Source organism: Falco rusticolus, chromosome 12 (assembly GCF_015220075.1).
Source record: "Falco rusticolus isolate bFalRus1 chromosome 12, bFalRus1.pri, whole genome shotgun sequence".
NCBI classification, from domain to species: Eukaryota; Metazoa; Chordata; class Aves; order Falconiformes; family Falconidae; genus Falco; species Falco rusticolus.
In genome coordinates, this window is record NC_051198.1 from 29,501,259 (window position 1) to 29,527,285 (window position 26,027).

Consider the following 26,027-nt stretch of genomic DNA (forward strand, 5'->3'; position numbering starts at 1 on the left):
TTGCTTTACCATAATAGAACTGTTATTATAGAAGGGGAGGGGGGGGCGGGGGCAAAACCAAACCCAAAACCAATCATCATCTGAGGAAACCCTTCACAAAGTCTGGGGGCACATGGGCACAGGGGAAAAAAAAAGAAAAATACCTTGGTTCATGTCAAAAGCAGGGCCAGCGAGCCAGTGTGCTAACACAGTATATGCAAATACACCTCTCATATTCCTGAGGGTTAGATACGACTCAAAAGGCCAAAGCCTTCTCTCCAAGTTTACCTGAAATCAGCCCAAATAACTTTGCAAACTGAACCCAGCTGCTATGTTTTTTACTGAATGCCCAGTTCCCTGAAGATCAGCATGGGTACCTGTCTGGTGCAGCCAGACCTGGGCTGGTGCACCTTTAAGGGGGTGGGCAAAGTCCATCAGCTCCCCCAGTGCTGCCCCATGGACCACTACTACAGAGCAACACACGGTGCTAACTGCAGCCCTACTATACTGGCTCTGCTGCCTTGAAGCGCCATTGCAAGGGTTACAGGCCCTGATGACTTGCTTTGAAGTGCTTTGGTGAGCTACTGTGGACAGTGAGGCAGCTGCCCAACATCAAAGCTGCACAAAAGAGAAAACACCTCCGAACACCGCCACATTGAAGCCAAGGCAAGAACCATGAATGGAGCCCCAGCGATGCAGAGTTCAGTCCTCAGACTTTAAAATCCCTCTGCTCCTACAGAAAGATTAGTTGCACTTGTCCCAGGAGCCCCATTTTCCCCCTCAACGCTACTCATCTGCTGAGCAGAAAATTTGTCAAGCACGGTTTGGGGTGTGGGGCTGAGGCTTCATTCAGGACTGCATTTCTGATTTGAAGGACTCATGAAGATTAAAAGCAGAGAACACACAACCTCAAAACCTGTAAACCAACAGGTACATTCATGGTAACAGAGACAGGCCACCATGGAGATGAAGGATAAAACGTGCATGTTTAGAAGCCCACGTTTTACCAGGTGGCAGCCACCAAACCACGTTTGGGATGCTGGACCTGCTAAGCCCTCTCTGTACCCCCATAGCACAGCATGGGTCAGGCAGCGGCTGGCCCTGAATGCGCTGGGGGAAAAGTGACACAGAGGAGCAGAGCTGTTTCTTTATATCAAGTCTTACAAACAGCTGGAAAAGATCTCATTTCATTCATTTCTGAAAGAGAAAAAAAATGGGATCGTTTGGATGGAAAAGTAAAAGTGCTAGCAGATGAAAAGATTTGTTCAGGCTATTGAACATGCCATTTATGTAATGAAGGTGAAGGAGACTTGAACTGGGAACAGAGACAAGAGAAATTAGGCCTGCAACCCCTTTCACCTGCCATCAACTTTGAAGAGGTCTTGAAAAACACTTTCAGCTTTCAGCAATCCCTAATAAGAGCTTGCCAAAGCACATACCACGAGCTGGAGGATACGCAGACTGAGGCAGGTAACAGCCTGTCTCAGACAGCAACAAAACAGCTTCTTCCTCACTTTCCTGAGCTGGAGGACATAATGACAAACACGGAGACAAGACACAATGAGGAAGGACCCCATTTCCTTGTTAATGGCTTTCCATTCAGATTCTCTATGGATCCAGAAATTAACTGCCTGAACATGACAGAAAGGAAAACCAGGCATAGGCTGGTGGACTTTCCTTTAAAAAAATAAAAATCCAAGTACTCACAGACCACAATAAATTAATGGACAATACTGCAGCGGTAGATGGATATATTCCTCCTTTCACCTTCGCTATTTCAAACAAAACTGGTTTTTTCCTCCTACAGTGGAGGAAAAGTTTTGTATGGCTACCTTGAACTGCATGTAAGGGGTGGGGTGGGATTTTTGGTTTGGTTTGTTTAAATAGCTGCTCTTAAAATAAAATTGTATAGGATGCAATTCTGCCTCCTTTTCCCTTCACTGAACCTGCTGAGGGGGTGGGGGAAATAGTAGGAATCAGAGGACTGAGTCTGACTGCACTGAAATCAAACAGCCACCATGGCCAACCTGTGGATGTTTTCAGAAAGAGCTCCTCTTCTGAATCACATTATCCATGTCAATCTTGGGGAGAAAATAATTTCCAGTCACTAGCCCACAGCAGAAAACAGTAACAAATGAAAAACAGTCAAGCTATCGTTTACACTAGATGCCAGAAATGAAGTATGGGGGGATTCTGCTGGCACAGTGCATCGGTGGGAGAAGTGAGGAGGAACAGCTTTGCCCCTGCCCACTCCAAGGCAGTGGCAGCACAGTGGGAACAGCTCTTTTAGCAGACAGCTCCTTTTCATCAAGCTGGTAGCTGTGTGCTGAGCCTTTTGTATGAAGTTTTGTCACGAAAAGAGGCAAACAACGAGTGTATTGAAATCCCATAATCCCATGCTGGCAAAGCTCGAAGCAATTTGAGCCTCCAGGCCAAATTAGACCTCATGACTGCACCTGGAGGCAGGCAGGTAACTGAAACATCAATACATCTAGAAGAGACCATGTGAGTGCCATAAAGAGGAGAATCTGGGGGTAGGGAGAAAAACTTCATGGGGAACACTAGTAGAGGTAACTGCTAACGAGTTTGTGGATCCTGAGCCAGCCACTCCTCAAGGCCTGCAAAGTAGATCCCACACAGCCTCACCAAGAACAAGGGTCAGCAGCTCAATGGGGTGCTGCATTTTGAAGTGCCTGTATACCTTCTCGTATCCTCTCTGGACTCCAGCTGCAATAGCATGTTCTTCCCCACATCTTGTTCATGGTCTTGTCCAACTGCACTGCAAGCTTGCCCAGGCTGGGGATGCTTTCTGCAGTGTTTTCCTCAGGGATATGGTAAGTACAGCAGTGTGCACTTTGCCCTCCAGCACACATTTTTCTGCAAGAAACTCTAGATGTTCAGCTACAGACAAGAAAGTATTTTGGTAAACTAGCCAAGGATGGTTAAGCTTTCTTTGCAGATGGGGAAACTGAGGCACGGAACTTGGAAACACAACTTTTCAGCCTTGTCAGTGGTTTCCCAATCGCTCGGTCCCGAGGTACTTTGGATACCACTATGATGGATTCAGCTGCTAAGGAAACAAATCTCTTTCCATACACCCTACTCACACTGTGTCATTCAGTTCCTCATCTGAGTAAGAGCAATTATGTCAGTGGTTTCACCATTATCTTAAAGCAAAGCCAGGACTTCACCATCTTTCTTGAACATAAAACTCCATCATCTAGTTAACAACATTTTCTGAGACTTTAGCACGGCTTTTTATAAGACATGCTGCCTCTCAAGGAATGAGAGGATTAAAAGGTGAGCTTCCTGCAGGGAAGAGCTTTATGCTCTGCTATGGGGCATCAAGTGCTGCTTTGTATCAACATGGGCATTTCTTAATGCCGAGTTTGATGATTTTTAAGCAGTTACTGAAAGACAGTGGAGGTTTGCATTTCTTGTACCGAGGAGTAGTAATGTCAGCATCCAAACAAAGAAGTGTCCTTGAAATGTGGCTGTAACGGCAAGCTTAATGCTGTGACAGGCTCTGCTGGAGGCTCAGGCAGGGTCACTTTCCTTTCTACAGCTGCCAAAGAGCTCTGAGTCAGTGAGGCAAACACTGACCATGAAAATACAATAAACAGATCAATTCTGGCTGCTCAAGCTTTTTGGTTTAGGTTGAGGTTTTGGTTTTGGGGTGTTTTTTTTTAACCACGGGATCCACAGGAAGCCATGACAAGAGGCGACAGCATACGTCTTACCTCATTCCCATCAGCGCTAATAGCAAACTTGTAATTGATTTTAAATGTCAGGGAAAAAACTTCAACACACGGACTAAAAGATGAAATAAAGCTTCTTTATGTAGCCTGTTGTCTGTGCTTTTTTTTAAAAGATGCAACAAAAACCTTCGCTGGAAATAAAAATACAAATTTTCGCCAAACACATAGTTTTATTGTGGTCTTTAATTTTGCACAAAACGGGTAAATAAAGATTTTTTTTCTTGATTGAAAACGATTTTCAGTTAAACAGTAGTTGAGATGTTCAGAAACATTTGAGAAAACCATGCAAACATCTGGGGGAAAAAAGCTCTTATTTTTATGTCAAATGCTTGCCTTGTAAGCTTCTACTAAAAAAAATAATTTTTATATATATACATATATATGTACCTATTGCTTTTGTAGGAAGTCTAAAGGTTTAGGAATTTCCCAGAGAAGCTACAGCTTCCGAGAGGAAGTTCTCAGCCAATGTTTTTCCTGAAGCAAAGAAATGACCCACTGGCATCTCAGGGGTCCCCAAAGAAGCTCTAAGGAGAGCCGCAGAGGAGCTGTGGAAGGGACACGGCGCACACAAGCCTTGCCCATGCTCCTGCAATCCGGAGTGGCACAGCGTTCAGTGACAGAGCCTTGCCTGGCATAGACTGAAATGTGCCGCTGGTTCAACCAGCAAAGGAACGAACACAGAGGCTGGCTGCAGACCCCTGAAGCCTGTTACACTGGGTATTTAAGGTAAGCCTGTGTGTGATGAAGGAAAAACACAGACCTGTTCCTCTGAGCGCTAATGTGGTCTGTTTGGACCAACCGTCTGCTAAGGCTCACCCCAAAAGCTCTGGTGGACACCTGCAGGGGTGGATCCAGGCCCCCTCCTCATGCTGGCCAGAAAGCTAACCACTGCCATTTCAGCATCCGAGTGGCCTTCCTGGTGTGAAGAAACATGCAGTGCGCTGTTTCTTTGAGGATCAGTGCCACTGGCTACAGGCTGCTTTTTCAGAAGTGTCAGAATTTTGTGTATCAGCCCTTAGATGTAAGATATATCTGCTACAGAGCCACCAGTGCATCACCGCAGGAGACAGGGAAGGAGCTAGCATCGACTGAGTCTGGTTTTCACATGCATTTTGCTAGGAATAACAAAGGCTATTACAATCATGCATTCCCAAATGATCCTTTAAAACTTTTTTTTTTTTTTAAATACAACTCAAACACTAGGAAGTAAAATCTGCTCCCGTGCAGCTTGTCAAGGAGTTCAAGTTCCTTTGGGAAAGGGCATTAACCACGCAGCAAACAGCATGTTTGCTGCAAGGAAGACAAGGGAGACCTACCTTTGTAGGTCTTTGTTTTTTGTTTACATGCTTCCATTAGTACCAAGGAAAGTTTAACTCTGGGCTGGGGGACATGGCATGCTCAAGTCCTCAGGTTTCAGCAGTCAGGACACCCATCACCCTGCAACTTCTCCTCAGCAATTCAGTCCCAAGGCATTAAGCTGTCACAGCTCACTGCAAAATTGGACTTGATGACACCTAAGCAGATTCATTAATGCATTAAGCAAATGCTATCTGATTGGTTCTTTTTTTTTAGGCGTTTGGCAAGCAGTGTGCAAACAAACCTGAAGGATGAGGCTCTTGGGGGAGGGCAGGCAGCTCGCCAGTGTTCTTGCTTGAATAGAGGGAAAGAGAGTGCCAGCTCCACAAAGCTGCACTAGAAGAATTTACAACCTACTGCTTGCTTCGAGACAGCAAAAGACAGAAGGTGGCATCAGTTGCTTCTGTCTTCTGGAGACATGATGCCGTTTCCATACATGTCATAGCACACAAAGCATTTCAACTGTAAAGGCAATATGGCACTAGTCAAGACCAAAACAAATCCCAAAGGACTAAATGCCCCGCCCCCCCCCCCCCCCCCCCCCCCCCCGCATGTGGGCTGAATGACACAAACCATCTCTGCGTTCATCTTCAGGACTGTCCAGGGGATATTCTCATCATCCATAACCACATGGCTGCCAGCTATGGAGCTGCATTGATTTACAGCCTTTACTGCTCATTCCTCTTCCATCCTAACAATACAGCCTAACCAAAGAAGCCACCAAACCAAACCAGTGTGAAGGGAGGCAGTGCCTGGTGTCAGGCACATATCTTCGGTGTCAATTCTGTCACATCCCACAACACGCACCAGCTGTCACAGGTGGTGAGACTCAAACATCTGTCCTTCCCCGACTCACATTTCATTACTGATAAACACAACTATTAGCCCTGTTATTTGGTAGAGTTACAGTTTTGCAGGACACTTGAATCCATTACGACTGGAGTGTGTTTGCCTTGTGGAGGCAACTTGCCTGTAGTACCTTCACCCTGAGCTATGATCTCATTAGAGCTCACAAATTAAGCAAAACCAGGCTGGAAAGACACTTGGAGGAGAATTCTTAAGTGTGACAGGACCTGCAATTCCATAAGAAACAAACTTCTAGGAGATACTACAACGTAAACAGTTTGGTAAGACATTTTGTGCTTGACTGCAAAATGTGCCTTCTTTGCAGGGGGATAAATCAGTAAAATCCACACCAGTATGGTCTGTATATTAAGTATACCTATATGAAGTATAGAAATACTATCTGTGGGATCTGATCAAATAGAATGTAGCTCTTTGTGGTTTTTTCAGCTGAATTTCCCTTGAGGCACCCACTACTTGCATTGCTATTCTTCACTCAAGGTGACTGTAAAGCACCTATATGGCAGGGGATAACGCAGCCATTCCCTGCGTGGTGCAAGAGTGGCCGTACCCTGCGTCAGACCAAAGGTCTGCCTGGCCCACAGCCATCCTCTGCAGTGGGCTACAGCAGATGCTTTATGAAAAGTAAGAACAGACAGGCACATAGCAGTAATTAACCTCCTCTCCAAGTTACTTTAATTTACCAGAACTAACGCACTTGATTTTTTTTTTTTTCTATAAGAAACACAAATGCCAGCCTTGGGGTTCTGGAGAACCTAGCAGAACAAAATAACACACAAGCAGCACAGTGCTTACTCCTTCCTCCCATATCTAAAGAGTCTGCACAGCCTGACACTGCAACTGTCTCACTGTTACAGAATAATTCCCATTTCTCATCTAGGCTTTGCACTTGCCAGTGGAAAGTCCTCATGTGCCACTTCACCACAAAAAGGCTACCTAGAGTGCCACCAAAGGAAGTGAGGCAGCCGTACTTCAGAACCCCTACTGATAATTTCCTCATTTTGGTTTAAAAATCTTTTGTTTCTCTCAACACCTATTTAATTCTACTGCTGAATATTTAAAGAGGTAAGATGCTCTGCCAAAGGTTTAACTGAACTGCTGGTTCAGGTAATGGCTGATAAACCTCTCAAGTTTTAAGCAAAATACTATCTATTGACACAGGTAATTTTCTTTGTGTAGAAAAACAAGCTTTGATTGAAAAGTTTGTGAATAAATTAGTTGACAAATATAGCTCATTTTGCTATCTACAAACCAATACTGACTTTTATGCAGAAACTGATTATTAGCAAATATTTTCCAAATAGCTCGCAGAAGCAACATTCAGCTGAGTAATTATTCTTGGAACAATTCACCACACTGCTGCCTCTGCGCTCATAGCACATGCGCACGTGGGTGCCCAAGCCATATGGCATTGTTCCTGCTTCCTAAGTAATTGAAGCGGGCAAAAAACAGAAACAAAATGAACCCCAAATTACAGCTACTCTTCAGTTTTAATTTTGAGCAAGCGATTACACGTGCTAAAATTCTTGAATATTTGTGAATTCCGAGTTATTTCACTGAGCAAACCAGTAGCAAGGCAAAAAACCTCCTGCAATGGCAACCACAATACAACTTCTCCCAGAAGGTATCACAACACGATCACGCGTTTCATTCACAGAAACATAAACCAGCCTTTCTTCAACTCATTCAGCCTGCTCTGTTAGTTTTTCATCATAGGACTCAGTGAGTCTGAAGTTCTGCTCAAAGCAGTCATTTGCTGCAGAAGAAGGTACAGCTGCATCCAAGTTAAGTTTTTCTGAGTGTGTCCTACTGGACAGAGACCAAGGGGCTCTGCAACTGCTTGGATAACACTGGAGAAGGCATTTCTGTTTCCCGTGCCCTCGGTGTTGAGAAGGACGTGAGACCACACAGTTCCACAGCCCCAAACCCCTGCGAGCTTACCCTGTCACCCAGCCCACCCGCTGCTGCCCCACAGGGAAACTCTTCTGCACACAGCCAGGTCAGGGCACACAAGCCCCAAAGAGCTGTGCATCTCAGTGGTAGAGCTGAAGGAGTAAAAGAGCCCTGAGAGGTCAGGATTGGGTCCATTTGCTTTTTTCCCCTCAAACACCCAAAGTTTCAAGGAGGTGTCCCAGGAATCTGAACAGAGGTGCGGCTGGAATCTCTTGGGGTTCTTCAGCTCTTGTCTAATTCATAAATTTCCCAACAGCTCACATCAGGCACTCTGAAGCAGAGCCCAGGTTTATGGCCTCCCTTAGGCTGACATATTCTTATCTGCCCACAGAACCATGGGGCTCTGGTGCCTTGCTCTAGAACAGGGAGCCCAGGACTGCCACAGCCAGGCTCTGGTGGGCAGGGGAGGTGACCCAAGCCCCATCCCACCTGCCAGCTCACACATTCCTGGTTAAGCACAGCTCGTCCCTCCCCTTTGAGGGCCCGTTCAGTTAGCTGCGGCTTTATTCCTCTTACAAACCTCTGCAGCTAACTGGCAGCTAGCTGATTTCATGCCCTTCGCATCCACTAAATACAACGGCTCATTTATAAATACCTTTTCAAGCTTCCCAGGCAGTGCCGGGATGCTGGCCAGCACAGCTCCAAAGCCAGGTGCGCAGACCAAAGGCAGAGCAGGGGGCTCGGGGCGCTCTGGCAGGGGATCCTGTGAGGTGTCCCCGTGAGGCACGGCCCGCCCAGCAGCGGCCCGCCACAGGGCCCGGCCCAGCCCCTCGGCCGCGGCTGCCTGAGGAAAACCTGCTTCAGGCCGGGTGAAACAGCGCGGAGACAAGGAGCTGTGAGGGAAAGAAATGCGAGGAGGGGCCCTGCGAGCACGGAGGGCAGGGAAGGAGGGAGCTGCAGGCGGGGGATTGCCCTGCAGCCCCCGGAAACGAGGCCTGTTCCCCCTGTGGGGCCGCAGCCCGCGGCGGGCGCTGGCGCCGGGGCCGGGGAGAAGCTCGGGCGGGAAGGAGCGGCAGCGAGGAGCCGCCGTGAGCTGAGCTGAGCCCCCGGCCCCGGCGCCACTCAGAGGGGGCAGAGGAGGCGGCTCATGCGAGAAACGCAGTGAAGCACCTAAAAGCCGACAGGCAGCAGTTGCACAGCTGACAGGAACCACCGAGAGGCAGGCAGGAGCCTCAGTGGCTGCGAGAGAAGGCCTGGGGCTCGGCCCGCTCAGCTCTTCAGAAGGGACAGTCAGTACTGGTGCAGAGGAGCTAGCTCCACAAGAAGGGCAATCGGTAGCCTTCTGACAGGGTTGTGCTAATTGCTGAAAGGAAAACTACTCATGTGATAAGAGTCAAGGACAACACTAGGATAAAATAATTGTGGCAGTGGGAGATCACGACCTCCTACTCAGATGGCCCCCCTGAAGACAGTGAATCCCCCGCTCGGGGAGCATGCTCAGTAAATTTAAAATGAACTGTACCTTTGAATTGAAGTGAGAAAGCAGCTGACCAATACTTAGTAGGTGTAGACTTTGGGCAGAACTAAACAACTTCACTGTATAAATACGTATTGTGAGTACAAGTAGGTGTGCAAGTTAGGAGGAGCAATCCCCTTTGCACCCGGCACTGCAATAAACATACCTGCGTTGTAACTTACCCAGAATTACAGAGTTTAATTCCGCACGACACCTGTTTGAAACTATCAGGCACAGCACGGATGTTTGAAGGCAGCGTTTGCTTCAGCTGTCCCGTGGGAGTCAGCCTGTGCAAGTGCCTGTAAAGTGACTCAGCATCTCAAGGCTAACATGCAGCGCCAAACTGGAGTAGAAAGTGGAGCTCTAAGGACATGACAGACACGACAGGCCCCTCTTGGCTGGAGCTGCACCTGCTGTGCAGGCTGTGCCACAGCCAGCAGCTTCTCCCCCATGTGCTCCCTGCCCCAGCAATTAGCCTCCTTATTTCTCAAGTGAATGGCATAATGATGATGTTTTTTCCCAGCGCCTCTGTGGTCAGCGTGGTGAAATATCAAAGGGCACTCACTGCTGGAATTGCCATTGTCCCTCTTCTTTGCAGAGACTGAAAACAGATGAGCAGATCTGTTTGACAAAGAAGAGCTGAGACATGGAGATTGCCCTTGCCAAAAAGATTCTTGTCTGTTCCTATCCATTCTGCTTTTAGTCAACATCTTCTCTTTCCCAGTTACGGAAAGAACTCCTGTTTTTTCATACCTATGTGCCTTTGTAAATGTAAGAATCAACATTTCCTCCTCTGCATTGGAATATTTTAGAGGGCATTTAAAGAAAAGCTTAGGATTGCTAAAAAGTTCTAAAAACCGGAATTGTGTTCTTGAAGCTAGAGAATTCATTTTCCCCAAGACGTTTCATTCTATCTAAATTGTAGGAGATCAGGCCATTTTTGTGGCAGCCTGACTAAAGGCTGATTTTCGTAATGGGAATAGCACAGCGCAGCTCACTCTGAAATACTCTCCAACAGATCTGGTAAAACTCGGAGAACTAATCGTTCCTTACATGGCTTCACAGATGATAAAATCATGTGATAGCCAAGCAGTAAAAAAGGAATAAATTTTTTAAATCAGGGTTTTTTCCCTGTGGAATGGTCAGGTCAGTAGTAAAAGAGAGAGGTGGTTTAACAATACACCTCGTTTCTAGTTCAGATTTCTAGTTCATCTCTGGATGTTGAAGCAGAAAAAGGAAAAGGGCAGTTGGCTACTCTGTTTTTTGGGTAAGCATCAAATGGTATTAGGTGGAAACTACAAAAACTCCAAGGAATAGAGGCGAGGGATATTAGAAAAATGTTAGATGTTGCATAGATGGTATGTCGAAACAGGGATCAACAAAGGAAACCACTAATACTAAGTTGACAGCAGCCTTCAAGAGCACTCAGAAGGAACGAGGAAATGATGCTTTCAGAGGAAACCTGCAAAGTAGAATGGGGGCTAGAGGATGAGGAAATGGAGTGTTTGATTGATACTGGAGCTACATATTTGGTTTTGAATACAAACAGGCATGAATTGAGATGTAATATGATAAAAGTTATTGGTGCCACGGGGGAAGTGAAACGACGGCCTTTCTTTCAGCCACTGAAACTTAAAATTGGAAAACAATGGATAACTCATGAATTTCTTTACTTACTGGGAGCTCCAAAGCCCCTAATAGGCCAGGACTTATTGGAAAATCTAGAAGCTCAAATAATGTTTAAGAATTGGAGTGGAACATGTTATGTGGGTTATATACGCCCCTTCTATTTCCTACTACCAGGGGAGAACAGAGATAGTTTAGGAGTTAGGACATATGATGACCTTAATCGATATCAGCGGTCCATTGGCACTTCTGTAACAGGCGGTAGTGATCAGACTTGGGGCCCAGGGAAGTGGACCCCTCAACATAACCTACAACATTATGGACCTGCTACCTGGAACCCCAGTGTGTGGCTTAATGGTGCTCGAGAACCTATCTGTAATCTAAATCACATTATTCGATTGCAGACTGTCCTAGAGATCACTACTGACGAGACAGCGCATGCCCTTGACCTATTGGCAGATCAGGCTACGCAAATGCAAACAGTAATATTGCAACATCGCATGGTTCTCGATTACCTGCTAACCGAAAAAGGAGGTGTTTGTGGTAAGCTAAATTATTCTAATTGCTGCTTAAAATTGACGATAGCGACAAAATTGTTCAACAGATTACTACAGGAATCCGAAAGCTGGCCCATGTCCCAGTCCAAACCTGGAAGAGCCCAGGTTTAGATCTATTTTCATGGCTTCATGTAGCCCAAATATTAAGCGTATCCTCTTTTTTGTCTTACGTGGTTTAGCCACATTTTTGGGTTTGCCATCTATTATTTCTTGTTCTATCCGACTTATTCAACATGTGGTAACTCAAATGCAATCTGCAACAATGGCAAATGCAAAACGTTATAAAAACTTCGCATAATCTATACACCACCTAATCGGCCAACAGTTATAGACATTATCTAGGATGCTTTCATTTTTATCTTAACTTTTCATATATCAATATAAGGTTTTAAGACTATAGATAATTTTAGGTATTTGAGGTTGTTGTTTGTAAGTATCAACAACGCGTGAGATAAGCCATAAGGTGGGAAGGAAGAAAAGAAAGATTTGCACAAGAGCTCACAATCAAGGGAATCGCTGCTGCAAAAGCAAAAAAGAAAAAGCTGAAAAGCGGAAAAAGATCGCATCACTTTGCTGCACCTGCTGCTGGGGGGCTCTCGCTACCGGGGGCTCTCCGAGGGTGATGGCCACCCTGCTACGCTCAACAGCTTGCTCCAGCCCAGTTTGCAATGCTGGTAAAATCCAGGCGTTCCCTGACTTTTTGAGGATCTCAAAGGCAAAAGGTATCAGGCCAGGCATGCTGCAGACATGACAGTGCTGTCACTGGCCGTCCTTGGTTCATGAGGTCCTTCCCATGCGCCGCAAAGCCCAGGTAGAGAAACTGAAGGCTAATGGTGGCTGCGGGGAAAAGCTCTGCTCACCGGGTTTGTCCCTCCGGTGCAGGGAGATGGACCTGCCAGAGCCCGGGGTACTTGTCGGGTATGCAGCCTATGCACGTACAACAGGGCTGGGGGTTGCAGCGGCAGCAGGGCTTGTAGTGAGTGCGTGGGGTCTCAGCTGCCGCGCAAGGGGCTGGGGCCACCACCTCCCGGGGACACAAAGCCCTCTGGCCAGGTGCGGCGCTCCATCACCTCCCATCCTGAGAGGCACTGCAGGCAGTGATGGAGGGGTGTCACCGAGCCACCCACCGGATCTGGGGAGGCGGGGGTGGTCCTTCTCGCGGCTCAGCGTGACCCCCCAAAGGTGCTCAGCCCATTTCTGCAATGAGCATTGACGAGCTCAGCACTGATGGGTGCCCCGGCTTCTGGGGGCGGCAGCCCTTGCTCAGTCAGCGAAGCCCCAGCTAGCTCGGTGCCTCTGGACAAGGGTGGGAGGCAGGTCTGGGGGGCAGTGGGGGGCTGCGTGGGGGCTCTCAGCTTGCCATTCCCTCAGCCTGAATTCAGCAGGACCCCATCTTCTTGCCTGATCAAAGACCCCACAGCCCAAGTGTGACTTGCACATCCCTTCTCCATCATGACCCAGAAAGCTGCAGTGCTGGGGGGACAGGACACGTGTCTACCCAGTCCTGCCTGCGTGGAGTCTCTGCTGTGTCTGATATAGAGGCTGAGCACATGCTGACTTCTCTGGGAGCAAAACGGAGGCGCGTCTGGCCTTCATCCCCGTCCTGGCCTTGGTTCTTCACACACCCAGCAGGTACCAAGTACTTTGGGGGCCTTTTCCCCCCACCAGCTCCTCAAATGCCGCTGATGTCAGCGCTGCGCTCAGCAGCTTTATTGTGAGGAGACAGGCACCGAGCTGTGACATGGTCTCTGCCATTCCCTAAGAAACCAACTTGAAATAAAACAAAAAGGAAAAATTAAAAAAAAAATAAAAGCCACAAGAAGGGGAGAGAGAAGGCTGGAGAGCCCGGCAGTGCCCAAGGACCACCACCACGCAGCACCCGCAGGGTCAGAATTACAGGGGTGCGCTGAGGCTTAAGCGAGCAGGAGCAGCCTGCGCCGGGCTGGCGTGGCTGTGCTGCTGTGCCCTGTCCCCACGCTCACGCTGCTCTGCCCTGTCCCCACGCTCAGCCTGACCCCATGGCAGGGGACCTCGGGGTGCACCGCCAGCGTGAAAACACACGTGGCTGGAAGGGAAGGGTTCTCTCCTTTGCGTGTCTTGGAGGAAAAACAGAAGGTATGGCTGTTTGCAGTACAGCGAGCAAGGCGGGGAATAAAGGATCTGCTCCCGGCCACAGCTGGGTCCTTCTTCAGTGACCCCAAACACCTGGCTGGCTTGCAAACTTAATAAAAATTAACAAACAATAACCGGGAAAATGAAGCAAGGATAAGCTCTTTTCACTACGTCATTATAATTGCACCGACACCCAGAAGTACACAAAAGGATACGTGCCAAGAGCCACCCATCAAAGAGAGGCTTCCTTCCGTGGTGGCTCTCACTTTCACACTTCTTTCACTCCAACCAACAAAAAAAAAGGAAAATAAAAAGAAAAAAATAGAAACAATAGAAAGGGAAAAAATAATTGCAGCAGTTGATGTACAAGCACAGTCTTCCCTTTTCACACATGCGTGGGTTCTGCCTGCCCCGACGTGGCCGGAGCGTCTCCCTGGGGAACAAACTGTTGGTTGTACAAAACACTATGAAGATTTTCTTACAAACACATGCCTGCAGTGTTTACTGGTTGGGGTTTTCTGCAATTTTATTTTCCAATAATAAATATATTATATAATATGTAATAATAAAAATGTTACTAAACCTAGTTTCAAACCTAGGGTTTAGGTCCCTACTGGCTTGTAACTTTTATCTACAGTAAAGTCAGTATATGTTTTTATTTTTAGGAGCGGTAAGGTCTAGCTCATAGACTGGTCAGGCTGAAGTCCCTTTCTTCAAACCTTCCTCTTCCCCCTGGAGAAGGAAAACAGAGGTGGGTTACTCAGCTGGGTCTCAACCTTATCCTCGTGGCAGCTCAAGCATCAAAGCATTTCACAGGTGGGCCAGGTCCTGCCTTTTGAGCAGGGAGAACCATGACCACCATCTCCTATGCTCCCCGAGCTTCCCCAAAGCCACCCAGATGGCTTCTGGCAGCAAGTGCCACCTTGTCTCTGGTTTTCAACCACTGCCTGACACGCGCTTCCCCCTGCCCTCCGCCAGCACCAAGGGGAGGGATGGTTGTGGCCACCACAGGGACCATTTCCTGAAGCTGTTCATTCACTTCTTTATGGTTTCTGCCCCTCTGGCCAGTTGGTCCTGGTAACCTTCAGTAGCTCCTGGAGTTTGGTTGTTTCCTGGTCCAGGTCCCTTGTTATATTTTTTACCAGTTTTTCCTACATAGGAGTCAAAAGAAGGCATCTGCCTGAGCCTCCCTTGGCCCTCTGGTGACCTTCCCCCCTCCAGAACATCTCGGGTCACCTCAGGTCTGCACTGAGCCGCCGCGGTGGCCACAAGCCAGCGACGCGCCACTGCTCCAGCGGCGTGCTCAGAGGCCCTACCTGGGAGGTGTCCTTTAAACACCCCTAAACCCCCAAATCCAGGCACCCCCCGGTGACAACAAACAAGCCACAAGCTCTACCTCGTGCACCAAGGGCTTCAGAGTCGAGAGGGAGCACCCACGTCCTCGTGAGCACCCGCTGGCAGGGGCCACTGGGTTTCCTCTCTCACCTGAGGCTACCACTCATCAGGGTGCAGCATCTAGGCTTCCCCCCACCCTCACAGCCGGCTGGTGAGCTTCACAGGTGAGCGAGAACGGCTCCCACCAGGGCAGCGTGCCCCCTGGGCTTTGCCGGCGATGCGCAATAGAGCTCCTGGCATGTGACAAACTGACAGGGGGTCCGCCAGGCAGCTCCCTTTCCAAATGCGGACGCTCATCTCCCCCCGAGCTCTCCCCATGGCCAGCCCCATGGATCCCACACAATTCAGCCACGCGCCCCGTCTCTCTGAGGGGAGCAGGTTTGCAGGCGCTTGCCTGACCTGCAGCTGCTCCATCTGCATCTGCAAGGCTGACGCTTTGAGCTCCAGGCTCTTCCTCTGCTGCTCCTTTCGCTGCAGCACCTTTGACTTCTCAGACAGCTCGTTCTTCAGCTTGGCGTACTCCTTCCGCAACCTGGCCAGCTCAGGGTTGTGCCTGCACCAAGAGAAGCAGCGTTATTCCAGCCCGCAGGCCAGTCAAGCATCCCTGGCGTTACCCAGGGGGAACACATCCCCCTGTGGGCCTGGTAACAGGGCTTGAAACATCTCAGCGGTGGCGTTCGCCTGTTTCTGGGACACGCCTGGTCCTTCAGGGACGGGGTGCAGAGAGCTGACACATCACTTTTCAAAAGCTGCGTTTCCATCACAGGAGGCATTCCTTTCTCATGAAGGAGAAGTCGCAAGGATCTGTGTTCCCAGACACAGCAGAAAGCACTCTAGGCAGCTGGAGTCTGCTCTGTAATTAGCTGGGCGCTGTTAATCACCAGCCATTTCAGACCTTCTATAGAAAGGAGCGTGACATTCTTCTCCCTAGCTCCTGTTTGTTCTGTATGCACCAGGCAGGTCCCCGAAGTGGGGAGCAATGCTGCAGCGCCTTCTGGTCCCCTCTGCCCCCCTCCGCTGGCATCAGCACAGGTGACCCCAAAGCAGAGAGGGTTTCCCCTGCCCTTCCACTTGGGAAAAACATCCTTGTTTCCCCTGCCAGGCCCCCAAAAGCCATTTGGCAATCTCTTCCTCACTCCCTCCTCTACCTCCAGCTAGCTGGGGTGCCTGTAGAAGCACCCTCCAGAAAGCGGGTGGCCAAGCCTGATGGACAGCCACCCCCAGGGCTTGCCAGAGGGCGGCCCCAGGCTCTGCCCCCCGCCCCAGTCTTACTTGCTCTCCATCCAGCTGCTGGTCTGGTAGAGGGCATCCCTCAGCATGGAGTTCTCCTGCTGCAGGCGAGCCAGCTGCGTGTTGGGTCTGTTCTCCAGCTGCTCCTGCAGGGTCCGGATCTAGGGAGAGCCCAACAGGGGTTAATGCCGCCACCGCCGGTCCCTCTGCTCCCTCCTGAGAAGCCCACCCCATGAGCAAGAGGGACTGGCAAGGAAGCCACAGCGAGGTGTCTGCTGATGCTGAGAGCCCCGGGGCTGCCGCATCCCATGAGGATGCTCCCACCTCCCTCTTCTAGCTTGAGCACCACGGGGCAGGAGCACTGCGGGGCACTCGCCCCTCCCTGAGGCTCTGGTCCCGTCGTCCACCTCGGTCTTCTCCAAAAGACCAGCACCTGCCACCGAAGGCCAGCCGGCAGCCAGCAGAGGAAGCTGCAGAGCACCGCGTGGGGCTCACCTTGTCCTGGAGCTGCTGCGTTTTCTGGGCATGGTCCTGGTTGATGGCCTGCGTGCGTGCCTGCACCGCTGCCATCTCCTGCTCGCGGGCCAGCAGCTGCTCCTTCAGCTTGCCCTCCAGAGCCGTCACCTTAGCCCGCTCGGCCACCAGCTCCTTCGAGGAGAGAAGCCACCCGGTCAGTCCTGAGCGTAGGAATTTCCCTGCTCTAAGGGGACTTGAAACAAGTGGCCTCCGAGCTCAGAAGGCTTTAAAAAGTGTAACCCTTTCGGAGGTGCCCCCATGCCGTGAGGGGCAGGGCCCGTGCCAGGGGTGCCGGGAGGGCTGCGCGGCACTTACCTTGCTCAGCTCCCGCCTCTTGTTTCTGGCAGCGGCTGCAGCCTCCTGCTCAGTGGCGAGCTGCTTCTCCTTCTCCTCCAGCCGGCGTTTCAGGACAGCGACCGGGCCACCCTTCTGCTTGGCCTGCCGGCACAGGGTGGCACATCAGCGGGGACCGCCACCGACCGATCCAACCCCTCCCCCCCACACGCACAGGATCATGCCCTCTGCCCCAGGGAAAATTCAGCTCCCGTCTCTAAGGCTGACCCTCGGGGGACAGCCTGCCCGAAAACGGGCTGCCTTCACCCCTCCGCACCCCCCGAGGCTCGGCCCGGCCCTGGCGGCCACGGCGGTGCTGGCAGCCCTACCGTGTGCCAGGTGTCCTGGACGATGCCCGCTTTCTCCCTCAGGATCTCGATGAGCCGCTGGGCCTCCCCCTCGCTGAACGCCGTGCTGCTGACCGTGGACACAAGCGTCTTGTAGGGCAGGTAGAGGGGCCCATCCGAGTCCGCAGGTGCTGGGGAGGAGAGAGGAGGGGTTGGGAGCGCTCGAGCCAACGGCAGGGCTGAGTAGCATCACCTCAGTTGACTTCAACCCCGTAAGTGCCATTTCACGCCAGCAACCGCCCAGATGTCCACAGCCAAGTTTGATACCTCTCTAACCGAAAGCAATGTGACGAGCGCTGGGGACGGCGCTCACCACAGACAAGCGTTCCCTGAGCCAGCTGCCACCTCTGCCTGGCTCTGCTCCTGCTCCTGCCGCCCTGCCACCGCCCTCCATCACACTGAGCGTTTCCAGCCAGAGCTGGGCACGCTTTGCTAATGCCAGGGAGCAGAGACATGGTGGGCATCAGAAGCTGGACTCCATCGTGACACAGCCTCCCTAGGGGACATCGCTCCACGCAGCGGTGCCGGTGGCGCAGAGCAGCAAGGTCGTCTCCTGCCTTTCACTAGGCAGGTTCGTTCCAGCTCTTTCTTTGCTAAGGGAACGAGATGACTCCAGCCCTTCTCCTATCCCTCTGCTGGCTTACTCAATGGGGATATACGCAGAGGAACTTGGCCTTACCTGGCTCGCGTTTCTTCTCGGATGCACCTGCCTTCTTGACAGGTCCATTAGGCTTCTGCTCCTCATGGGTTGGAAGAACATTTGGTTTCTTGATAGTGACGGAGCTGACAGCTGGAGCACTTTGGTGCTGCTCTGCGATCTTTCCGTTTCGTTTCTCTTCCTTTTCCTTTCCTTTTGCTTTTTTCTCTACAGCTTCCTCTTTCTGCTTTTTCTCTTTTTTCTTCAGCTGGGCGGTTTCATTGTATTTGCCTTGCTTGGCCAAGGCTTCCTCAGAAGGAAGGAGGACCTTCTCCAGGAAGGAGAACAGGAAGATCCCAATGGCCAATACCACCGTCAAACCTCCAAAGACTACAACATCCTGTGTTGGAGGTTCATAGACATCCATCGTGCCTTATTCTTCTGTGCCTGCAAGACACCAGAACAACAGTTAGTGGGGACAACAAGGAGGTGCAACGGCCTCTCTGGGAGCAGGGAGTGTCCTATGTCCATCTGTGTTTTCAAATGGCACCACGCTCCAAAAAGTGCTCAGGATTCACACACCTCTAATGAGGGCAACCTGACGACACCCCATCCCCCCACCCCAGGTTTGTGCTCCTGCGCAGCACAGCCAGCGCACAGTGCTCCATCCGCACCGCAGGGACCGCCTGTGCTGGCTGCAGCAATCTCCAGAAGAACCAAAGAGGGGGAAGAAAAAAGCAGGGGTGCAACCAGAGAGAGCCATGAGCACAGTGCCCATGACATGTCCAATGGGACGCTTTTGCACGACCCTGGGCGATACCTGCAGCCCTGCGGCAGTAAGAGAGCCCGTTTTCAGACTGCCTGGTGCAGTCTGGCCAAGACCTGGGCTCTCCCTGGGGCACCTGGCCTTTTCTCTGCACCCAGGCGCAGGTGGAAGTGCATCCAGGGTCTCAGCTTTGGAATAAAACACCCCCCTGGCAGGGGAAAGCATGCACGGGAGAGCTTTCCCCAGCTTTGCAACAGCCCTGGCCGCCTCCCTTTGCCACCCGCGCCCTGCGGCACTGCTGGCCTCTGCCCAGCCTGGCAGGGAGGATGCGCGGTGACCGCATCCCACTGGGTAGCGGCTCCCAGCGGCCAGTGATGAGAACCAGCCCAGCAATGATACTACAGACAGCACACAGAGAACCAAGATGCTACCACCTCCTTGAGATGCAAACACCAAGAAAAGGCCTAAGTTCAAGCCAAAGAAAAGCAGAGCATGGCCATTAACCGTCTCATCTCCCCGGCAGATGCCCGCAGGAAGAAACGAGACTTGCAAAGGGAGTGCTGGATGTGGCACTTCTCTTTCCACCTCTGCCATTAACTGGCGGGCAAACCGGGCACAGGGTCCTTTCCCACCCTCCTCTCCACGCTCAGGTTCTCCACCCATGACACACAGAGCAGCAACGGAGACCGTACTGCCTGGTCTGAGACCTGGCAGGCGGGGTGCAGCCCCACGCGGAGGAAGATGCTGCTGCCTCCACTCTTCTTAACCGCTAACCGAAGCCCGTCCCGAGTCTGGAAGCCAGTCTCTTCCGCGCTGTCCCACTCGCGCGTTTCCCCCGTGGGGGCATCACCTCCACGTGGCTCACAACCCCCCAGATGCTGCAGTCAGGCAGTTCATCTGCGCAGGGGCACTTCCCAGGAGGTGCCCGGCTGCGCTTTCTCGTGATCAACGCATCAAGCCCTCGGCTATCAGAAGTTCCCACCCCGCACCTAACTGAAAACATTTTCAAATTTCCTCTTGAAGAGACTGCAGGTTGAGGAGGGAGGGAGGGGCTGCAAAGGGAGGAGGCAAAATTAAGGCTATAACTAAGGAGATCAGCACCTTTTCAAAACCTCGGTGCTCGCAGGGAGAGACCTCAGAGCCTTTCCCTTTCTAACAGCCGACAGCGGCAAACTCACTCCCAGCCGAATCCGCACCGGTGCAGCCAGGGGGACACAGTGCAAGGAAAGTGTCACCTGCAGCCCCCAGGGGGGTTGTTGAGGGATGTTTCAACCAGCAGCCCAGCTCTCCCTGCCCGCCTCTCCAAGCACCCCAGCCGAAGCAGCAGAGAGCTGGCAGGCGGGCACGCTGCCAACACCAGCTGGAACCAGCCTCCCCCGGCAGGGCCACCTTCCTACCCCAGGGCACCGCTCGAGATCCCAGCTGATACTACAGGCATCGCTACCCCAGGTCCGCCCAGGCCGTTTCGATTTCAACGGCCTCAGCCGGCTCCATCCCAGCACAGCTGGTGCCAGCTCCCTCCCTCCTGACAACGCAGCATCACTTTGGGATGGTCCCCATCGGGCAGAGGGATTATTCCTAACCTGCAGGGTGAAAAGGGCTGCGTTTCCTCTTCCTGGCAGGAAATAGAAGCGAGGGTCCAGAGAACATGTACCCACGTCCTTCTGCTGGCTTTAGGGCCAGACCAATGCTCCCCGGAGCTGTTCCGGGGCGGAACTGAGCGCCCTGCATTCCTCACCTGGCAACCCCAATGTGCCGGTACCAACAGAGCTGCTGACCTCACAATGCCATCGCCAACAGAGCTGCTGACCTGCTGCTGCCACCGCCAACAGAGCTGCTGACCTCACACTGCCACCACCAGTAGAACTCCTGACCTCCCAATGCCACCGTGGCAGACTTAGGCCAAAATTTGCAGCTCCAGCTTAGGGCAAGGGCATCGCTGACTGATGGCAAACGCCCTCCAACCCCACCAGCTGCTCCCGCCACCTCCCAAAGCAGCTGGATGCTGGTTTGGGCTTTGGGTTTTGGTTGGGGTTTCTTTTGGGATACTAGTGAGAGATGAGAACTTCGCAAGTGAAATGCCCTGTGACGGAGCTCAGATGAGCTCTGGCTAAAACTTACAAGGTGTGACTGAATTTTGGAGGCAGTAGAACTGTGCTCAGGACAAGAGCAGGTTTTGCAATGTCTGTGACACCATAGCTGTGCCATGCAGAGCAGCACATCTGCACCACACAGGCTGGAAACCGTTAGATTCCTTCCAGAGCTGCTGCTGTGGCAGAGGACGTTCAGCCCCGTGTCTGTTGAAAGACACGATCTCAAACATACTGTGCAATGGTAGTAATTAGCAATGCGCTTGATTTAGAGGTGTGGTTGTGATTTCTCATTTGAAAAGGCACTGCGTCTCCACGTGGAGAAGCAAAGTTCTAGTCAGCCTGTCAGACACCGCTAACCAAGGAGTCAACACCTTGCTGCAGCATTCAGAAATGTCACGCTAAGCCGGCCTGGCTTGTAGCCAGAGAGCGCTGCCCCCCCCTCGCTTCCTCCTGCTGCACTGGGCCACAATCTTGCAGCCTGCAAGACAGACAGCATCGTTGTGCAGCAGTGCCAGCCTTCACAGGACAGCTGGCCAGTGGACTGGAACTACCCAGGGAGGCTGTGCTGCACATGCGGAAGTTAAAGAAAGAACTCCTGACAAAATGCAGCTTCTCTCCGCATCAGACAGGCTTGGGTTGGGCTCCCCGCCCTCCAAGAAAAGAATCCATTGTTGGTGCCTTGGAGCAGCAAAGCCTTTCTGGTCTCTACAGCCCAGATTCTCACTCTGATTCTTTCACCCACCTCTCCAGAGCCAGCGGGAGCAGAGTCAGCCATTGGAGCCTGCTTGCGTGTAGCCTCCTCACCCGCCGTATCCAGGGTAGCCCTAGAAAGGAGAGATCCGCTCCTGAGAGAGCCTGCGGTGACAAGGGGACGGTCTGAGCACGCATGTAGTGAAAACGTTCTCCCTGGTGTTTCTACATTGCTACTTGGCGTGTAGCCAGATGTCTCCTCTGACACCCGTCGGGGAAAACCATCCAAATGCCTAAGCTAAGGCAGGACTTACCTGCTTGGGTGACCCGATTGCCTCTTCTAATGTTACTACCAAGTGTGTTTGATTGATTACTAGCATGTTGGAATGCCGCATTATTGTGCGTTTTGCCTCTTTTTTTAGGCAGAAAGCATGAATGCCAAGCAAACGGGCCAGAGGACCTGACCGAGCTTGCATGGCTGAGAAGCCAGGAGGCTCCCTGGTCGTAGCTCTTGAAGCAAGTCCCGTGTAGATGTCATGGAGTGCCACAACTCTACAGGCATTCCATGTTTCAATAGATCAGTCATGTAAAGCAACCATTCTAGGCAAGGGTTTCCCTAACTGTAGGGAAGCTGTCTGGTAGAGTAGGTTTTGGAGATGTAGCTCGTATGTACAAATGACCCTCAATAAATCCCATCTAAGGATTTCTCTTGGTGTATTAATATTTGCATGGGTTGCCCGGCAGCCCAACACTGTCCCCGATGGATTAACACTAAAGGTCTCCCAAAATTGTTGGTCCAGTGCTGCAACGTGTCAGTGTATCACGGGATGAAAGGGCGGTGGGTGGGTGGGTGGGTGGGTGGGGTGAGAACAATCTGGTTCCTGCTCTTAATTTTCTAAACTGTAAAAAGCAAAATTCAGTCAGTCTTTTGGAGGCTACTGGTCAAATTGCCAAGCTCAGAACCCGTTTCCCCTGTAACCATTAAATACAAAAGTGAAAACCTCTAGTGAAAGTTAGGCTAAAACGACCTGTTTTAGGCACAAAAACTGGGTTAAATTCTTCGTGCTTGCAGTTGCAGAGCAGTACTTATAAAGGCTAATTCTGAAGCGAAATAGCGATAAAAGAGACACACTTTTCTGGAGAAATCGTCCTAATCCACTCTTGTAAACTCGCGGTGCAGGAAACAAGAGTTAAAGGTTCACTCGTTCTAGAGGGTCAGTGTTCTTGTTGTGAAGTGCCTTGAGTTCCCTTTCAGCCTGAGGGATTCTATAAAAACGGCTTTTTGTTGGCATAGTTGAATTTAGAACTACCTTCGTTTCTCTCATACGCACTTACTAGCGGGTCAGATGCTTCTGCGAGACAGAAGCGGCACTGTCCCCGCCGCTCCCGGCACAGCAGCAGGCTGCGCTGGCTCAGCCGCAGGGCCAGGGAAATGGTGGTCCATGACCTCACGCAGCATGTGCCCTCTCTGGCCACGCTGCGCGGTTCAAACCTTGAATTCAAAGGCAGGCGGTGACGGACTGCTCTGACCTGGCGCCCGTGCGGGTCACCGCGCTGGGAGCACAAGGGTTTCCGATGCAAAGAGATCCACCGGAGCGAAGCTTTGTGACTTTTGAGAAAAGCAAAGCGGCCTGGTTTGTGCTGGGGCTTTTCGCCTGTGTTTCAGTCAGCTCTGAGCTCACCCAAAAGCGGCTCGTTGTCGTCCTCATCAAGGGCTCGTCCTTGCCGAGGTGTCTGCAGGACTGGTCTCTGTCCAAAGTGCAGGTTGAGAAGGAAATGTGGTGACACAGTGGGACTGGTGCTGCCTGACAAACCACGGGAACTCCCAGCCCCAGATCCACCTGATGACGTGCCTCCAGACTGCAGGCATCTTCCAAGAGACAGCCAGCCCAGGTGACGCCGTGGGGGACTTCTGCCTGGGATTTCCTCCCTCGGTTAGGAAAGGGAGCAGGAGAAACCCTGCAAAGGGGGAAGGATGTCAGACCTGGCAGGCAGGAGTGCAGTCTGCACAACGGGAAAGCCCTCGCTCGCATCAGGGACTCGCCTCCAAAGTGCCTTAGTCCCAGGGATCTTTTGAGGGATGAGAAGCCTGAGGTGGCACTTCAGGCCTTGGCTAGGTGCGCTCCCGCAGCTTAGTCTGAGCTAAGGGGCTTTGGGGCGCTCGCAGGAAGTGCCCAGGTGTCGTACTGGCCTCTGGAATACTCCTGCGTGCCACGGCTGGCAGTAGCTGGCAACCTTCAGAGCTATAATGCTTCAGGCTCGTCCCCGCCATGGAGTCAGTGGGCCCAATTTTATTATCTCCCAAGGCTGTTTATCCTGCTGCCGCTGGAGACTCTGTGGCAAGCAAAATGTTTCTTCCTGTGGCTGTTGAAATCCTTTCCGTTACGGTTTCTCCCAGGTCACCCAGACCTTTTGAAAAGGCAAGGCGAGCAGGGAGAGAGAACATGAGGAACGCTTGCTGTAGCCTGGCCACTTGCTGAGGAGGAAACGGCTTCCCGGCAGGACTACACGAAGAAGAAAAAGGCGAAGGGGTTCAGGTGACGGACCCAGCTCAGAGCCACGCCAGCTCAGCAGGACTGCAGCCCAGGTAGGGCAGCTTGGCTGCAGCAAGAGCACAGCGGGTAGAAACCCTTTCAAGTCCACGTGCGGGCAAGGGTTTCCCAACAGCCATTTTTGTCCATGACCCTGGGGACAGGATTGGGATGGGAGATGGAGACTGGTAATTGAGGCCTGAGCGTGAGCAGCAGGTGCTGCAAACACAATTTAGCGGCTCCAGCAAAGGTGACCTTGGGTGTCTAAGCTGTGGCTTGATAAGCCCGTCACATAGCCAGGCTGAAAGGTAACTCCCGCCGTGGCCGGAATCGGGCAGAAGGATCCAGCATTCCCATCCAAAATCCCCCCGGCTGGGCAGTTGCTTCATCTTTACCAATTAGGTGCCTGCCTGCGGATCCCAGCAGCCCATCTACCTGCGGATCCCAGCAGCCGATCGGCCTGCCCTGAGTCACAGGCTGACAGGTGCCCAGCCGACAGCGCGAGTGCCCCCAGCAAAGCAGGCATGTTGCAAAACGCCACGGGCTCCCAGGAGAGCAGGGGCTGGCCAGTGCTCAGCCCTGTGCTGGTGGGCAAGGCTTGGCTTTCCCTACCCCCTCAGCGTGGACTTCCCCTTCCACCAAGGTGCCACGGGAAGAAAAAAATCCCAGCAGTACCACTTCAGGTGTGGAAAATTAAGCTGAACCTCTTTCCCCAAAGAGATGGGAGGTTTTTCAGCTTTGCTTAGCAAGAATCTGCCCATCTTTCCTCCTAAAAGAGCCAGCTCGGCGACGTGTCCTGGAAGGGCATCAATGTCCCCCCATGCTGGGGACACCAAATCTGCTCTCACACAGTTTCTGGAGCATCATCAGAGCCCTTAGTGTACTTGGGACACCGGCTGCCCTCCTTGTATTGGCTGGTTTGGGGGCTTTGTTGCTGCTTCTGTGTTAACGCCTGGGTACCATCTGCCCTGTTTTGCACAAGAGCTCACAATCAAGGGAATCGCTGCTGCAAAAGCAAAAAAGAAAAAGCTGAAAAGCGGAAAGATCGCATCACTTTGCTGCACCTGCTGCTGGGGGGCTCTCGCTACTGGGGGCTCTCCGAGGGTGATGGCCACCCCGCTACGCTCAACAGCTTGCTCCAGCCCAGTTTGCAATGCTGGTAAAATCCAGGCGTTCCCTGACTTTTTGAGGATCTCAAAGGCAAAAGGTATCAGGCCAGGCATGCTGCAGACATGACAGTGCTGTCACTGGCCGTCCTTGGTTCATGAGGTCCTTCCCATGCGCCGCAAAGCCCAGGTAGAGAAACTGAAGGCTAATGGTGGCTGCGGGGAAAAGCTCTGCTCACCGGGTTTGTCCCTCCGGTGCGGGGAGATGGACCTGCCAGAGCCCGGGGTACTTGTCGGGTATGCAGCCTATGCACGTACAACAGGGCTGGGGGTTGCAGCGGCAGCAGGGCTTGTAGTGAGTGTGTGGGGTCTCAGCTGCCGCGCAAGGGGCTGGGGCCACCACCTCCCCGGGACACAAAGCCCTCTGGCCAGGTGCGGCGCTCCATCACCTCCCATCCTGAGAGGCACTGCAGGCAGTGATGGAGGGGTGTCACCGAGCCACCCACCGGATCTGGGGAGGCGGGGGTGGTCCTTCTCGCGGCTCAGCGTGACCCCCCAAAGGTGCTCAGCCCATTTCTGCAATGAGCATTGACGAGCTCAGCACTGATGGGTGCCCCGGCTTCTGGGGGCGGCAGCCCTTGCTCAGTCAGCGAAGCCCCAGCTAGCTCGGTGCCTCTGGACAAGGGTGGGAGGCAGGTCTGGGGGGCAGTGGGGGGCTGCGT

At 51.9% G+C, this 26,027-nt stretch overlaps 1 protein-coding gene across 1 annotated transcript; it reads right to left on the reverse strand.

Moving 5' to 3' along the window:
• Positions 1–14,354: 14,354 nt before the first annotated feature.
• LOC119156268 (ribosome-binding protein 1-like) lies at positions 14,355–22,354 on the reverse strand. The gene is made up of 8 exons (XM_037405870.1): positions 21,721–22,354; positions 18,162–18,566; positions 17,465–17,661; positions 17,118–17,240; positions 16,782–16,934; positions 16,329–16,447; positions 15,456–15,609; positions 14,355–14,393 (listed from the first exon to the last, which is right to left on the reverse strand). The coding sequence occupies exons 2-8, from the start codon at positions 18,544–18,546 to the stop codon at positions 14,355–14,357; spliced, it is 1,170 nt and encodes a 389-aa protein (XP_037261767.1). The 5' UTR covers positions 18,547–18,566; positions 21,721–22,354.
• Positions 22,355–26,027: the final 3,673 nt, after the last annotated feature.